The sequence below is a fragment of the Chenopodium album genome, chromosome 7 (assembly GCF_948465745.1).
Source record: "Chenopodium album chromosome 7, dcCheAlbu1.1, whole genome shotgun sequence".
Lineage (NCBI taxonomy): Eukaryota > Viridiplantae > Streptophyta > Magnoliopsida > Caryophyllales > Amaranthaceae > Chenopodium > Chenopodium album.
Window position 1 is genome coordinate 76,196,709 of NC_137840.1, and position 13,680 is coordinate 76,210,388.

General features: G+C 34.0%; 2 protein-coding genes across 2 annotated transcripts; one reads left to right on the plus strand and one right to left on the minus strand.

Moving 5' to 3' along the window:
• The first annotated feature begins 2,480 nt into the window (after positions 1-2,480).
• LOC145639677 (cullin-1-like) lies at positions 2,481-9,739 on the plus strand. Its single transcript, XM_081690986.1, has 20 exons — positions 2,481-2,683; positions 4,125-4,285; positions 4,374-4,473; positions 5,150-5,335; positions 5,527-5,574; positions 5,653-5,856; positions 5,948-6,025; positions 6,241-6,330; positions 6,416-6,496; positions 6,584-6,643; positions 7,322-7,354; positions 7,436-7,522; positions 7,617-7,766; positions 7,848-7,903; positions 7,991-8,111; positions 8,196-8,357; positions 8,453-8,596; positions 8,696-8,914; positions 9,013-9,180; positions 9,295-9,739. The coding sequence occupies exons 2-20, from the start codon at positions 4,152-4,154 to the stop codon at positions 9,394-9,396; spliced, it is 2,223 nt and encodes a 740-aa protein (XP_081547112.1). The 5' UTR covers positions 2,481-2,683; positions 4,125-4,151; the 3' UTR covers positions 9,397-9,739.
• A 1,837-nt stretch (positions 9,740-11,576) lies between these two features.
• Positions 11,577-13,680, minus strand: LOC145638626 (uncharacterized). The gene is made up of 2 exons (XM_081689612.1): positions 13,354-13,680; positions 11,577-12,454 (listed from the first exon to the last, which is right to left on the minus strand). The coding sequence occupies exons 1-2, from the start codon at positions 13,484-13,486 to the stop codon at positions 11,577-11,579; spliced, it is 1,011 nt and encodes a 336-aa protein (XP_081545738.1). The 5' UTR covers positions 13,487-13,680.

Here is a 13,680-nt window from a genome sequence, read left to right on the forward strand (position 1 = left end):
AGGATAAATATTGGGTCTTAATTAGATACTTGATTTTCAATCATATTAAATGAGAAGGTTTTGCGTAGAACGATTCACGTGAGTCCGGTTTATAATGCACACATTCATCCCCCACTCACGTGAAAATCGAAAATATTGTCTTATATAAAAATTATCTTATTCCTGACTAAAATAGCCTTATTCATGATAAAAATTATCTAAAATCATACACCCACATCAAGTTCTTGAGTAGCAACAACCATTCTTCCACATATACCCTTGGAGGATTGATTGATTCCGATGCTCTCTCTACATCAAGCAACTATCATGAAGATACAATTTCCAGCAAAGAATTCTCGCAATCCCCTTAATATCGGAAACATCGCGCGGAAGAAGTGAAGAAGGTGATGGAAGAGATGGACAAAGACGGAGAGGATTACGAAATTCTCTGAGTTTCACATCGGAATTGGGGGCAATAAATTTTAAAAAAAAAGGAGAGAGAAATAAGTGGAGTAGAAGATCTGGTCATTCTCCATATCATCTTCATCGCCGGCAAGTTGGGAGGTGCAGGAGAGGAGGCGGAGAGTGGTGGAGGATATGACTGCCATTGATGGGCGGGAGGAGAGAGAAAGGGGAAGAAGGATAATGAAGATGGCGGACTTACTTGAGTCCGTCTCACCCAAAACTTTACCAAACTTGTAATTTGTATGTATTTACATGAACTTATCATAATTTGTTTTAGTTGTAATTTGAATTATTTCGTCATACCTTACCACTTAATAAAGTTTTCATAGCTAAATTAGGTTAGAGAATCATGTTAGATCCTAACAACCTTTGGGTAAAAGTCATTAATAATAAATATTTGAGGGCAAAAATCATCACTATTTGAATGTAAACACAGTTTAAAAAATTTCTATATATGGAGAATGATCCTTGCACAACTAGAAATGTTGAGAAAGTATATTCATAGGAAAATTACACAACGGAAAAGACAACTTTTTTTAGATCGATAACTAGGTGGCTAATCAAAGTCTTTTAGAGGTCCTTCAAATAGTTGGTTCTCAAGTTGACCTTGATACCAGAGTATCAAACTTTATTTTGCCCAGTAACACAATAAGATAGACAAATATTAAGGGCACTTCTTCCTGAAAACACAACAACCCACATGGGAATTCCTTTACCACTATTGATATGAGTCACAGTCCCGTGTAGGACCTCACCACGCATGGAAATTTCACAATTAAGTAAACCGCTTGGTTAGCTCGTAATCTCGATCTTGAAGATAATAACTGAGTCCATCGATGGGTATGGAAAATTGACATTCCCCCCAAAATTTAGATTTTCTTATGGCAAACATACCAAAATAATTTTGGTGTCCAAGATACTCTTCATAAAAGGAACATTATCCCACTTATTATCATTTGCCCAATTTGCAATCATCAAAACGAAACACTTGATCATATTTACCTCAATTCCTGAAGAATTGGAGAAATGTGGACACTTGCTTAAATTAAAAAAATGGTTAGATTATAAATTTCCTTTGTAAGTTTAACAGAAAATTTTCTATTTCTTAGAAAACACCACTATAAGGAAATTTATCTTCCTCATCTGAAGTATTTGGAAAGAGAGCCTTGGAATGCTATCATCTTCCGCAATGAGACCTTTTACATTTTTAGAATTTACAATCGAACGTAATATGTGATCAATGAGTGGCACCCAATATGTCTCTTGAATACTTTTTTCCTCTACGGGATCTCTCATTTCGAGATCTCATGTCTATTATTCTCATTCACTCTCCCCATCTTACATCCTTGTATCATGGAAGACTCCTCCCATCAACATCTTTAAACTTAACTTCGATGGGTTAGTTGGCAACAATTCGGCAGCAGCAAACTCCTCCCATCAACATTTTTAAACGTAAATTTTGATGGGTTAGTTGGCAACAATTCAGCAGCAGTAGGAAATCATCATTAAAGATAGCAGTGGAATACTCATCAAGGCATCTACATTCAACCTCGGCAACACCAATGCTTTTATAGCTGAATGTATAACTCTTCATAAAGGAATACAACTAGCTCTTCAATGCGACATTCAAAACATTCAAATTCAAGGTGATAATATACCAGTCATCACACTATAAAAAGGCATTTAGACAATTTCTGGGCAAAATCATTTTCTTTTTACTCGGGTTCAAAGTTGGAGTATCCAACATATATATCGAGAGGCAAATCATGCAACATATTGAATTGTTAATGTGGGTCATTTAGTTTCTAATAATACGAATATCGATGTTTGGAATAATTCTAGCGTTCTTCAATTATTTTGACTAATACATTAGGAATAGCTCTCGTGAAGACGACTTTAAGTATTTTTTTAATCTTGCCATTAAGAAAAACGAAAAAAAAAACAAAAAAAAACTTACCTACGAAGTTTTTAGCCCATGAACATTATATATATATATATATATATATATATATATATATAACCATTTAGGGGTAATAGCAGCATAAAAAAGGGGTTCATAATTCACAGTCGCAAAAAGCAGAGAAGGAAAACCCCATAGGCCATAATCGTCTTCTTCTTCGTCTTCTCCCTTTTTCTCTCTCTCTCTCTCTCTCTCTCTTACTCATATTTCTCTCTCATCGATTCCTAAATCTCTGATTTTCCTGCATTTTTCATTGCTCGCAAACCCTAATAATCGACGGTAACCAGATTCTTCTTCGTTTATTTTTGTTTATCAATACTTTTGTTTAATTAATTATCTGTATTTGCTTTTGCTTTTCAGAATCTCGATTAATTTTTCGATTAATTTCGGAATTCTATCTGTTGTAATTTGTTGAATTTTCTGATAACATTTTTGATGTTTTTGGTTTGTCGGACTATTTTGCCGATTAAAAATTGTGTTGATTGAATGTGGATATGCTGAATTGTTGAGTATAGTTGATACTTGTTGGAATTAGGTTTTTGTGAGTTTGAGCGATAGCAATAATTTGGAGTTGAATGATTTTGGACTTTTAAGTCAATGCCTATTTCATAATTGTGATTTACATTAGTTCAGATTAGTTGAGTGTATGATTCTATATTCTGGAAAAAGTAGAATTCTCGTATTTGTTGATATAAGGCGTTTTTGATTTTCTGGAGTTTACAATCAAGTCTGTCGAATTAATATTGAAAAGCTTTCATATGTAGGTTTGATTGGTGTACGTTTGAATTTGTAGTTAGGGTTACCTTTTTGTATCTGGAGGAAAAAGCTAGATTGAAGTTTAATGTATACGAACAATGAGGGTCATGTGTTGTTATGTGGAGTATATGCTGGGGTTAGCAATGGAAAAAGAGAGGGTGGTAGCTGTTGACATGGTTAGTCGGTGTTGTAATTGCTCGGAGATAATGTGGTGGCATGTGCATTTTGTGTAAGTGTGAGACTTGTTTGATGTAACACAGTGGCACCCAATATGTAGACTCAGAGTGTATGTTTTATGCGTAGACGTGATAATCTGGTGTTAATTTACAAGAGTTGCACTGTTACATGGAAACATTTGATAAATCGAGGTTAATTTCACAAATTTGGATATCTACTTTGTCAATTTTGACCTAGCATTGACTTATAGTTTGAAAATATCGCTAATAGATTAATTAATCTTAAACATTACTGTTGCTAGCTTATCATTAGGTTGTATTGTTATTATTTAAGATATTGTAGTAGGATTCCTAAAAGAATAAGATCGATATTGTGGTAGGATTTATTAAATTAACATTAGAAATTCGCAAGGGTTGATCATAGAAATCTGCTGTTCCTTTTTTGTTTACTGTGCATAGAGACATGGAGTAACAGGCACAACACTTGTATTGGATTGGTGTTGGTGTACATTCTTTTAATTAGACATTGGTTGCTGTTGTATAGTAACAGTCCATTTTATGTCTTCTTAATTTCTCTTTAGTTTTCATCCCATGTTCCTTTGATCTCTCTTGCTGTTTGACCCACATCTAAAACTCTACTTGCGATATCTGCATGTTCTCTCCATATCTCTGATCTGTTATTATGTGTGTATGTTTTTACGCATCTTAGTCCAGGTTAGATTTTATCATCTCTTTATTATTTAAACAGCAAATGTTCTTGAAGTGACTACTTTTGTTACATGTCACAGCTGAGCAAATTGTAACAATATACAATAATGAATGATCGTAAACCCATAGAACTAGAGGAAGGATGGAAGTTTATGGAGAAAGGAATCAAGAAACTGATTATGATTCTTGAAGGTTTACCTGAGCCTCCATTTAATTCTGAAGACTACTCGTTGCTTTACACGTAAGTGTGTTGTCCTCTATGACCAATATAATACGATCATGAGTACAGGTTATGTTTCTAACTCAAAAATACTATCATATCAATGCAGAACAATATACAACATGTGTACTCAGAAAGCCCCATATGATTATTCCCAGCAACTTTATGATAATTACAAACAGGCTTTTGTGGATTACATAGTTTCAACGGTGAGAAAACCCTTACTTGCAGCTAGCTTGTTCTTTAATATGGGTTTTTGCCCATGCACAATTTGTAATCCTGTACTTAGTGACTAAATGAGTAAATACTTCACATTTTTCTTTGCGAAAAGCTGTATTTGAAGTCGTCCTTTATTCCAAGTGATTACATTTTTCTGCTTTGGAAATCAAGATGACCTTCTGTCTGGGCAGGATGTTCTGCCTGTAACCCTTCTGAATATCTTACCCTAATTTATGGTAATTTGTTACCTTGAAGTAGGACTGGATATGTTTTATTCGTATTTGTTTTCATTTAAAATGAGTAGTGCAGTTTAGTGCTTTGTAAAGTAGCATTACTATGATCTTTTGATTTTATTCTATAACCTTGGTATTAATATTGTCAACATTAGTGATCTCTTGAGTATCATCTTATTTATCTCATTAATTGAATCAATTATTTTCAAATATAAGATATGTAAGGCGTATATGTAAATCCATTTTTTTGTTTGTTAGGTAACTTACTGAAGGTGCCCAGACTGCCAACTAATGTTCTTTTGTTTGATTGAGGCCTCATATTTCCACTATCTGTTCTTGTATATGTTTTTGTTTATCCAATGTGTCCATTTCATCCTTGCTCCTAACAAGTTTCCATTGCCTTTTGTCCATGTTTTTTAAATAAAAAAATCAGGTTTTGCCAGCTTTGAAGGAGAAACATGATGAATATATGCTGATTGAATTTGTAAAAAGATGGTCAAATCATAAAGTAATGGTCAGGTGGCTATCTCGCTTCTTCCATTATCTTGATCGTTACTTTGTTACTCGGAGGTCACTTCCTCCACTGAAAGAAGTTGGGCTCACTTGCTTCCGTGATCTGGTATTTGATCTATCTTGTTTGCTTAATACAAATGTCCTTTTTTGTCTGTTCACTGTCCCTTTTGTTTTTATTTAAAGCTCTTTTTTTAGTTCTTATCAAGTGGTTAAGTTTTAGCTTTTGTTTTCAACCTTTCTGTTTTGAACTCCTTTCACGGTTTAAAGCAGTTGCTGATTTTTTGTTCTTTATATCAGGTATACCAAGAAATATGTAGCAAAGCAAAGGATGCTGTTCTAGCCCTGGTAAGTTAATTTTTTGAGGTGTTTTCACAACTCTTTCTCTTGCCTGCAAAGTGGTTGACTTTGGAATTTTCTACTCAGATCCATGTTGAAAGAGAGGGTGGGCAAATTGACCGAGCATTATTAAAGAATGTGCTTGGGATATATGTTGAAATTGGAATGGGTCAGATGGAACAGTATGAAAATGATTTTGAGGCGCATCTTCTGGATGACACAGCTGCTTATTATTCTCGGAAGGCCTCAAGCTGGATTGTTGAGGATTCATGTCCGGAATATATGTTGAAGGCAAAGTTTTGGATGACTTAATTTCTCTTGTATATTTCCATGCAGCACATTGTGTATTTTGTTGCTTATTGTATTCCTTTTGGCTATGCAGTCTGAGGAATGTTTGAAAAAAGAAAAGGAGAGAGTGTCTCATTACTTGCACTTAAGTAGTGAAGAGAAGCTCCTAGAGGTTTGTCTTTATGCTTTTATAGTACTTGTCGAGGAATCTGATTCTAAAAGGGCCATAGCTTATTTTTGCATGGGTTTTATGTGTGCTGTTGTAGCACAGTATTTTCTAATTAATAGTATTATGTTATCAATAATAGAAATAGTTCCTTTTTTTTTTAATGGGCTAATTTAAATTATTTGATTTGTGGTCTGATTGCTCCATACTGGCCCTTACAGAGAGTGCAGAATGAGTTGTTGTTGGTATTTGAAAACCAATTGCTCGAGAAAGAAAACTCTGGATGTCGTGTATTGCTTAAAGATGACAAGGTATTTTTTATTATATTTCTCATATTGCTTATAAAACTATCTTATCAAAATAAAGTGTATCACTCTTTTGGTCTTATTTGGTTAGGTGGAGGATCTTTCCAGGATGTACCGGCTATACAGTAAAGTTCCCCGGGGTTTGGAGCCTATTGGAGTCATCTTTAAGACGGTATGTTTACGTCCCACTTCCTGTGTTTAATGGCAACATACATGTTACTACATGTTGGTTTTTGATGTGCGACATGCTTTCCTGCAGCATATTACGGATGAAGGAACTGTCTTGGTCCAGCAGGCAGAAGATGCTGCGACTAGCAAGGTTTGGCACTTTCTATGGTTATCATTTGAAGCATTTTTGTAACAGTATTAAAAAAACATTTGGTGTCATTATGAGAAAATATGATGGTTGATCCCTTAAATCAGCTAGAGAAAAGCTACCTATTTTTGTTAATACTAATATATGCTCTTTTAACCCAACTTCTAGTTTGTGAAATTTTTATAATACGAGATTCCTTTCCTTCAGGCTGCCTTTTTGGCTTGCTCTGTTCACCTTTCTTTGACTAAATGAACAGTGGTTTCTTTATCTCTCTCTCTCACACACACGAGAACACACACATCATTACCCTATTTAAAGAGCATCTCAATGCAAATTGTCAAAGTGACTGTTGATGCACTAAGAAGACCCATGTTCCACTGTTGCTGTATCCCCTTGTTGCTAGAGTAGCTTTCATTTGTGTGTTTTATGCATTCTGAAATGTTATTGTCATTGGTTGTCTTTGATGTGCTGTACTTATGATTGAATACCTTATGGCTGGTTGATTCTTGATTTGACTATTTGTAATGGCCAGGATGTAGCTTAGTGTTACTTTCCAACTTTATTGCTTTATCTAGAATTGTTGAATTATTCTGAAGTTATTTGGTGCTTTTATGGATTATGTTAATAGGTTAAATGCTTTGTTATATTGATTGTCCTCCCTTTAAATTTCTTGATTGGCAGGCTGAGACTGGTTCTGGTGGATCACATGAGCAGGTAGGTCCCAAAACCTATAGCTACATACCTGATTAGTGGATGAATATTTGGATCAAACTAAATTTTGTTTGCATGTATCAGGTTTTTGTGAGGAAAGTGATAGAGCTACACGATAAGTTCATGGTTTATGTGATTGAGTGCTTTAGTAGCCACACCATTTTTCATAAGGTTTGCATAATTGTGCTTGTGTTATTTATTTATTTATTTAATGGACTGTGCTACCTGGTTCTGTGGCTTAAGTTTTCTTTTTGGCTTTGCTCAGGCTCTCAAGGAAGCTTTTGAGGTATTTTTAAACAAGGGTGTTGCTGGCAGTACTAGTGCTGAACTGTTAGCAACATTTTGTGATAATATCCTCAAAAAGGGTGGCAGTGAAAAGCTAAGTGATGAAGCTATTGAGGACTCACTTGACAAGGTATAAGGCTGCTAATTATAAATATAAGTTCTGTGGTGCTCAATATGCTGATGATTAAGTAATTATTTTTAACGTTTGCAGGTAGTAAAGCTTCTTGCTTATGTAAGCGATAAAGACATGTTTGCTGAATTTTACAGGTTAGCTTCTCTCCTTTCTCTTCACCTGTTAAGAGTTGTTTTCTGACTGAAAAGTTTGATAATGTTCATGTTTCTTTCTTGATACAGAAAGAAGCTCTCTCGCCGTTTACTCTTTGACAAGAGTGCCCATGATGATCATGAAAGGAGCATCTTAACAAAATTGAAGCAGCAGTGTGGTGCACAGTTTACATCAAAGATGGAAGGGATGGTGAGTTGTTTTGTACATCTGAATTTAACCATTGTAAATTAGTGGGGTGTTGTTCTTGATCTTCCTCTGCCTTTTCCATTACAGGTAACTGATTTGGCTTTGGGGAGGGAGAATCAGACTCATTTTGAAGACTATCTTGAGCAAAACCCAATTGCCAATCCTGGGCTTGATTTGAATGTGACAGTTCTCACAACTGGATTCTGGCCAAGCTATAAATCCTCTGATCTTAACCTTCCTGATGAGATGGTAATTGGTGCATCACAAAATTATACAAGTAACTGATGCTAGCTTGTTAATTTTCTCAGTACATTATAATAAACTTTATTTGCTTGTACTTGTAGGTAAAGTGTGTGGAAGCTTTTAAGCAATTCTATCAAACAAAAACAAAACACAGGAAGCTCTCGTGGGTTTACTCTCTGGGAAGTTGCAACATTCATGGCAAGTTTGGTCAGAAAACAATTGAATTGATTGTTGGAACCTATCAAGTAAGAGTGAATGTTCTGCTATTTTTTAAACTCTCTCTCTCTCTCTGTCTCTGTATCCTATCAAAGCTAATAGTTTATACCTAATATATCTCTATTTAGGCTGCTGCTCTGCTTCTATTCAACACAGCAGATCGCTTGAGTTATTCAGAAATTGCAGCTCAGTTAAATTTAGGTGATGAAGATTTGGTCAGAGTACTACAGTCATTGTCTTGTGCAAAGTACAAGGTTCTTACCAAGGAGCCAGTGTCAAGAACTGTCTCTCATACCGATCAATTCACATTTAACTCTGGCTTTACTGACAGAATGAGGAGGATAAGGGTATGCTCTTGTATATGTTCTTTATTCTTCATTGATATTTTCCTGATATTCTCTCAAACAAATGCTTAGTTTTCTCCCTCTACTTGTTGGATATACAGATTCCTCTTCCAACAATGGACGAGAGGAAAAAAATTGTCGAGGATGTGGACAAGGATAGACGTTATGCTATTGATGCCTCTATCGTACGTATAATGAAAAGCAGGAAGGTGTTGGGTTATCAGCAATTGATCTCAGAGTGTGTTGAGCATCTAAGCCGCAGTTTCAAGGTATGACATATTACTGCTGCTTGTGGGGTCTTGAGTTAAGTACTTAAATTGTATGTGGTTATTTGTAAATTTTAAATGAGTTTTGTATTTCGCTGATAATTGTTTTCTTTGCAGCCTGATTTTAAGGTGATCAAGAAGAGGATCGAAGATTTGATTACTAGGGACTACCTTGAACGAGACAAGGAAAATCCTCAGCTATTCAAGTACTTGGCTTGAATTATGCATGTCTTCAGATAATTTGCCTTTTGTGAACTGTTATGGACATGGAAGCCGAGAAATTCCGGTAATAGGGCAAATAGGCATATTTTGTACAGTAATTGGGTTCTCTTGAGTGGGTTAAAATTGTATGACTAAGGAACTTAGATCTAGTTCATACAAGGCAAATTTTAAAGCTGCTCATTTTGGGGTGAAAAAGGAAAATTTGCATGCTCTCTTTTACATTGATTAGTACTCCGTGATACGAGTATGCTGATATCAATATTTCTTGCTACTTTGTATTTCTCTTTCATCCCTTTCCTACTTTCTTCTCTTTTTGAAATTTCTGTGCAGATTAATTTGGTACTCCGTATAAGACTAGATTACGGAGTTATGCGTATGATAATATGTAGGGTACATATGATATAATGCCTATATGGTTATGCGGCCTATCCGATACAGTCGATTTCTGTTTTATGATACATTCGATTTTTGTTTTGACAACCAAACCAAAATATGGAATATTGTCAGTGGAAGAATTAGATGTTTAGTTTTTGTAGTTGCTATTCATACGTAAGTAAAATATTTCATCCATCTCATATTCTCATTTCATCACCCCTTTATACAGGAGTTTTGTTCGGAAATATATGATATGGTATTACATTACTCAATATGACAATGGATCAAACTAAGTTTTTGCAAGTTCTGATTAGTAAACTAATTAAGATGAAGGAAACACTCAAATTGATAACTCTTAGAAGGTACTATTATTAAATTACAATTAATATGATAACTTCTAAAATACTCGTACATCATTATGGAGATGGTATTTATAACAAGGCATCAGAATAAAAAAAAAAAAAGGTGAGGATTCCTTCAAATATCTTATTTTGTTCACCTTATTTTTGTCACTTTATTTTTTTTCATCTGATCTAAACTAAGATCATTTTTTATTAGACTTGAGTAAACTTTGACCTTATATGCAAATTGGAGTATATAAGGAAAATATATATCAAGCGGTGTCTTATTGAATTCATGATGATGTGTATTTTATTAAGCATCATGCTAATGAATGTCCATGGGGCGTTGGATGAGCATTTAAAACATTTCCTAAAATGGAATTAATTTGGGAGTACATGCCAAAATCATGCGTCGATTAGTGTAATTAATATTCATTTGAAATTGATAATTCCACTTTCAGTCATCTTATTCAACGCCCTCGGAACCTTCGTGAGCTTTTGCCTTTTGATAATATTTTTAATTAAGATATATAAGATATTAAATGGTAAAAAAAAAAAAAAAAATCCAAATATAAAACGATAAGATATGTCAAAACTTAAATAATTAAAAATTCAAGTACTCGTACTAAACATAGTCGAAGAATGAACCTGCTAAGCTTCTTTTAGTCAATGCCTGAATGGTGTTTGGGATCTCACCTAATTAACTTTATGGTACATCGTGGAAATTATTTCAATCTAAGTACGCTGCAAAATCACTACTCGCTTTAGAGTTTAATATCTGTTTCAACATCCAAGAAATTAAATAATTACTAGTCAACCATTTGTTTTAGGGGATTTTTGTTTTTCACCAACTACCTTTATCTACCAACTTTCTCTACACTTTACACCTTTGCTTGCATTGTGCTTCTGTTATTTTTCCTACTTCAAGATTAAAATACAAGGGATCTTTAATTTATTACCCACTTTAACTTTTGTAATTTATTCAAAAAGTAGTTTATTTTCATCTTAACCAATTTAGCTAACATCTTAAAATTGTGTATGTCAGAATCGTAAATTCTTACGGCTGCCTTTTAGATGGCGGTATTTAACATCCCTTTATATACTCCAATTACTCATACTGCATATAATATTATATTAATAATTGTCAATATAATTTAATCATCTTAATTACATGTTAACCTTTTTATATATTGATCAAGGAAAAATATATAACAACGAACATTTATACTATTATACACTCTCTACGCTTAATTACGTACCTTTCATTACTATCATTAGCATTAGTAATTTGTAAACATTACATAAATTGCAAAATGAATGCAATCGTTTTTTAAAAAAATTATTATCATTAAGCTATCAAGGGGCCAATTCCATGCATATTGTTAAAAAATGTCTACTATATATCTTTATTATTAATAATCTCTCCTTCCCTTTCACATACAATCATGCATACATTTCCAATTAAATGAGAAAAGACTCAGTGAAGGAATCTAGTTCACCATCAACATCACCATCATGGCCTCCATCGCGATCGCCATCGTGATAATGATGATGATCATGATCAACCTTGATAAGTTGTAGGTACTCCTCATAGAGCTTCTCAAGCTGTTGGTTGTTATCCGGTGTGGCCATTACTTCATTATTAGGCTGCATGATATCGATGCTGACGTCATGATTACCACACGATGATGATCCGATCGCCATCATCAGATGATCATCAAGCCCATTGGCTTCCATATTTGTATGATGTTCTAGCCATGGAATGTTTAGAATGATATTATCTTCCGAGTCATATGTTGGTAGGGCATAATTTTGGTCTAGGGTTTGATTATTTTGACTAGAAGAGACACTTGTCGTACTCACATTGATTGTTTCTAAACTTGTATTGCTATCATTTCTTGTCATTGAGATAACGGATTTAACCCTAACGGGTTTGGGTGAATGGATCTTGGTTTTCTCCTCTACGTCGATTTTTTGACTTTTGACACTTCTGTTATTATTAGTATGTTTATTATTGTTGTTAATTGAGCTCCTAGATCTCTTTTTGTTGTAATTCTTAGCTAGTTTTTCCAAATCAGATTCAGATAACTTCTTATGGGTATTCGGATCAGTACCTTGGCTCCGAAGTTTCTTACTTAAGTGGGTGTTCCAATAATTTTTGATTTCATTATCGGTTCTACCAGGTAATCTTCCAGCAATAAGAGACCATCGGTTGCCTAATAAGGCATGTAACCTAATAATAAGGTCATCTTCTTCGGGTGTAATATTGCCTCTTTTAATATCCGGCCTCAAGTAGTTCATCCATCTCAATCTACAACTCTTTCCACACCTTAGAAGTCCTACATTTATTGTAAATAAGCATAATTTGTCAGCTCATCAATCACTATCAACATTATTTAGGCAAAAAAAAAAAAAAAAAAAAAAAAAAAAAGGAAATTTAGCTCAAGGTATAGTAGATTAATCAAAATAATTATATTGATGGGAAGTTATGATTTTAGCTTAGTATATACAATTATACATCACATTTTTCAGCTGAAGACAGTGAAAGAAGGAGGTGGTTAGGAGTAAAAGAAAAAAAATAAAAACTTGTACTTTTATTGATGTCCTATATTATTGTGTACACTTGTGTTTGACACGGAGATGAAGAATTTAATAATGAATTGATAGTGGAAATTAATTTAAGCAAAAGTGTGGTGGCCTGGTGGGAGAGAACTGAAATAGTAATTGTAAGAACATGAGGGAAAAAACGTAAAAGTAAGAAAAATTCCTTGGAAAAACAAGCTTGTTATTAATTTTAGATGGTCATTAAAGGCTACAATATAGTGTGTAGTTTAGTATACAATACTTTGTAGGATAAAGATAGTTATATTCAAAAGATCATCAATCTTCAATTACCACGACACAATCAATCAATCTAGAGATAGGTATGTATACTATTATATTATTAACGCGATCTAAATGTCTAAATCTTGATTAAACCACTTAGTGTAAATCTACATATAAGTACTTAATTCACTTCACATCACTTCTTTCTAACTAGTTTAGTAACTAGAATTTCTAAATAGAAATGAATGAGAATTTAATGTATTTATTATGGAGTGGTAATCAAACATGCATAATCAATTCACAAGTTTAACTAAGCTAGCTAGGTATCACACCCTGAAACATATAATATACACTTAATTTATAGAGATGGCCTGGAATGAGCTAATCATCGAAAGTAGTATGCATGTCTTACCGGCTTTCTTAGGCAAAGATCTCCATTGTCCTTCACCATGAGCTTCAATGTACTTGATTAGCAACGCGTCTTCTCTAGCAGTCCATGGACCTCTATGCAAGCCAATTTTAGAGCAACAAGGAGCTCTTCCCATTTCTACTTTCACTCTTTTTTTTCTTTTTTCCTTCCTCCTTTTCCTTCGTTTAATTTTATTTTCCTTAAATTTCTATCTCATTAATAAAAACCTAAACTTTTGATTAAGTGGAGGAGAGAGAATAAGGAGGAGGGCAATCAGAGAAAGAGGATGATCATTCTCATGCTTTAGAGAGAGCAAACAAGGGGTCACAA